This window comes from Bison bison, unplaced genomic scaffold, assembly GCF_000754665.1.
Source record: "Bison bison bison isolate TAMUID 2011002044 unplaced genomic scaffold, Bison_UMD1.0 scf7180017864200, whole genome shotgun sequence".
Lineage (NCBI taxonomy): Eukaryota > Metazoa > Chordata > Mammalia > Artiodactyla > Bovidae > Bison > Bison bison.
The window spans coordinates 6771060-6773246 of record NW_011494772.1 but is presented as its reverse complement, the minus strand read 5'-3'; the positions used below and the strand labels follow the sequence as shown (position 1 = coordinate 6773246).

The 2187-nt window shown below is 52.9% G+C and overlaps 1 protein-coding gene across 1 annotated transcript in view; it reads left to right on the top strand.

Moving 5' to 3' along the window:
• HDAC6 (histone deacetylase 6) overlaps window positions 1–2058 on the top strand; it is an 18495-nt gene extending 16437 nt beyond the window's left edge. Inside the window, 6 exon segments of the mRNA XM_010844348.1 lie at window positions 59–233; window positions 344–768; window positions 852–956; window positions 1089–1235; window positions 1331–1459; window positions 1672–2058. Coding sequence (XP_010842650.1) covers window positions 59–233; window positions 344–768; window positions 852–956; window positions 1089–1235; window positions 1331–1459; window positions 1672–1740 — 1050 coding nt within the window. The 3' untranslated portion in view covers window positions 1741–2058.
• Window positions 2059–2187: the final 129 nt, after the last annotated feature.

Genomic DNA, 2187 nt, shown 5'->3' with positions numbered 1-2187 from the left:
CCTGAATTCCCTGAGGACTACCCCATCATACCTTTCCCTCCTCTTTTCCTTAACAAAGGGTGGTTATAACCTGACGTCCATCTCAGAGTCCATGGCTGCCTGCACTCGCTCCCTTCTTGGGGATCCACTGCCCCTGCTCACCCGGCTGCGGCCCCCACTATCTGGAGCCCAGGCTTCTATCACTAAAACCATCCAAGTCCATCGAAGATACTGGCGCAGTTTGCGGGTCATGAGTGAGTGGGCACAGGGCACTGGGGGCAATGGGGGCTCAGGGGAGGGCAGGGATCAGAGGCGAGAGAAAGGATAGCACCCACATTCAAGGATCTCCCTCCCATGGTTCCAGAGCGCAAAAACAAAGAGGAACTCTCCAGTTCTAAGTTGATCACCAAGAAGCCATCCCAACCAGCCAGTCCTGGGTTAGCCAATGTGACGACCACAGTGGAAGGGAACATCCTGGAGGCAGGCATGGGACAGGCCGCCTCAGAAGCATCTGTGAAAGAGTCCACTCCAGATCAGACTGAGTCAGCGACAGCTCCAGTAGAACTTACTCAGGGCCAGTCCTCAGACACAGCCACACAAGGAGCTGCACTGGACCAGACCATCTCAGAGGGGGCCACAGGGGGAGCTGAACTGATCCAAAACCCTCCAGCCTCATGCATCAACAACAGGATTCCTCCTGCCTTACCCGTGCAAGGAGCCACAGCCCAGACATCCCCTAGTAAGCTGATGGCAAACCTCAGAATACTGGACCTAGATAGCACGACTCAGGTAAGGCCCACCACACCCAGGTAAGGGGAAAAAGGGATGAGGATCAGGCCTCCTAGATAAATCTTTCCTCTCCATGTGTACAGGAGCCCTCAGAAGAGGAAGGACTACTAGGAGAGGCAGCTGGAGGTCAGGACACAAATGAGTCAGTGCCAGTGCAGGTCTTTGGAGATCATGCTGACACTGACGAGGTGAGCTCAGGGAGAGGCTAGAACGGTGGCTTCCTTCTCACACCCATTTGTGCCTCAACCGAGGAGTATGTGCTATAAGAACATATAATGGGGAGATAGAGTCCCTAGCTTACTCAGTTTTACCCACCCCAGGTCATGTTTTATGCCGTGAGACCACTGCTTTGGTGTCCTCATTTGGCGGCAGTATGCCCCATACCTGAGACAGGGCTGAATGTGACCCAACCTTGTCAGGACTGTGGAACACTCCAGGAGAACTGGGTGTGTCTGTCTTGCTATCAGGTATGCTGCTGAAGAAGAGTGTGGGGTGGAGGTTGACCCAGGAGCAAACCCTATATGGGTCTAATCTCCACCCAACACTCGTTCCCCAACCTCAGGTCTACTGCGGTCGTTACATCAACGCTCATATGCTCCAGCACCATGAAGGTTCAGGACACCCACTAGTACTCAGCTATGCCGACCTGTCTGCCTGGTGTTACCACTGTCAGGCCTATGTCCACCACAAGGTGGGCCCTGGGCAGACCCTCTAATGTGTGCATACTCACTCACTCCCTCCCCTACACACACACCTTTTGTGATTGGGTAAGGGACAAATGGAAACCCTTCTGCATGTGTGATAGGCCAAGAGACAGTGTGGTTGAGGGCTGGAGTTGGGGCAGCCTCCTAGCTGAGGTAGAGGGGTGCTCACTTTACCTCCCCTCTCTTGCCTCCTCCTCAGGATCTCCTAGCAGTGAAGAACATCGCCCACCAGAACAAGTTTGGGGAAGACATACCCCATTCAGACTAAATCCCAGGATGTGCTCCTTTACCTTCAGAGTCCCAAGATAGACCAGCTTTAGTTCATCCCATCCTGAAGACCCTTTCCAACTCCCACAGGGTGCTGATTTAAGTGTACGTACTTATATGAAGACTGTGGTCATCGATTGTATATCTCTCCCTGCCCACTGCCTGCTCAAGGGACTCTATCTACTCTGCCCCAAAAGGAAAGGGGAGCACAGCTCAGTGACCCCAAAGGGGCCTGATATAAACCTACTTTGGAGGGCAGAAGAATCAACTGAAGTATGGCAGGGGTGCATATGCAATAAAGTACAAACTGTTACCACCACCTGGAGAAAGCTTTTAACCTTGAGTGGGTAAAGAAGCCCACCCTTCTGGCCAACAGAACTGATGAGTGATGAAGGAGTGAAGGTGTGGGTCTTTATGGGTCTCTATCAGGTCAACCCCCTGTTCAACC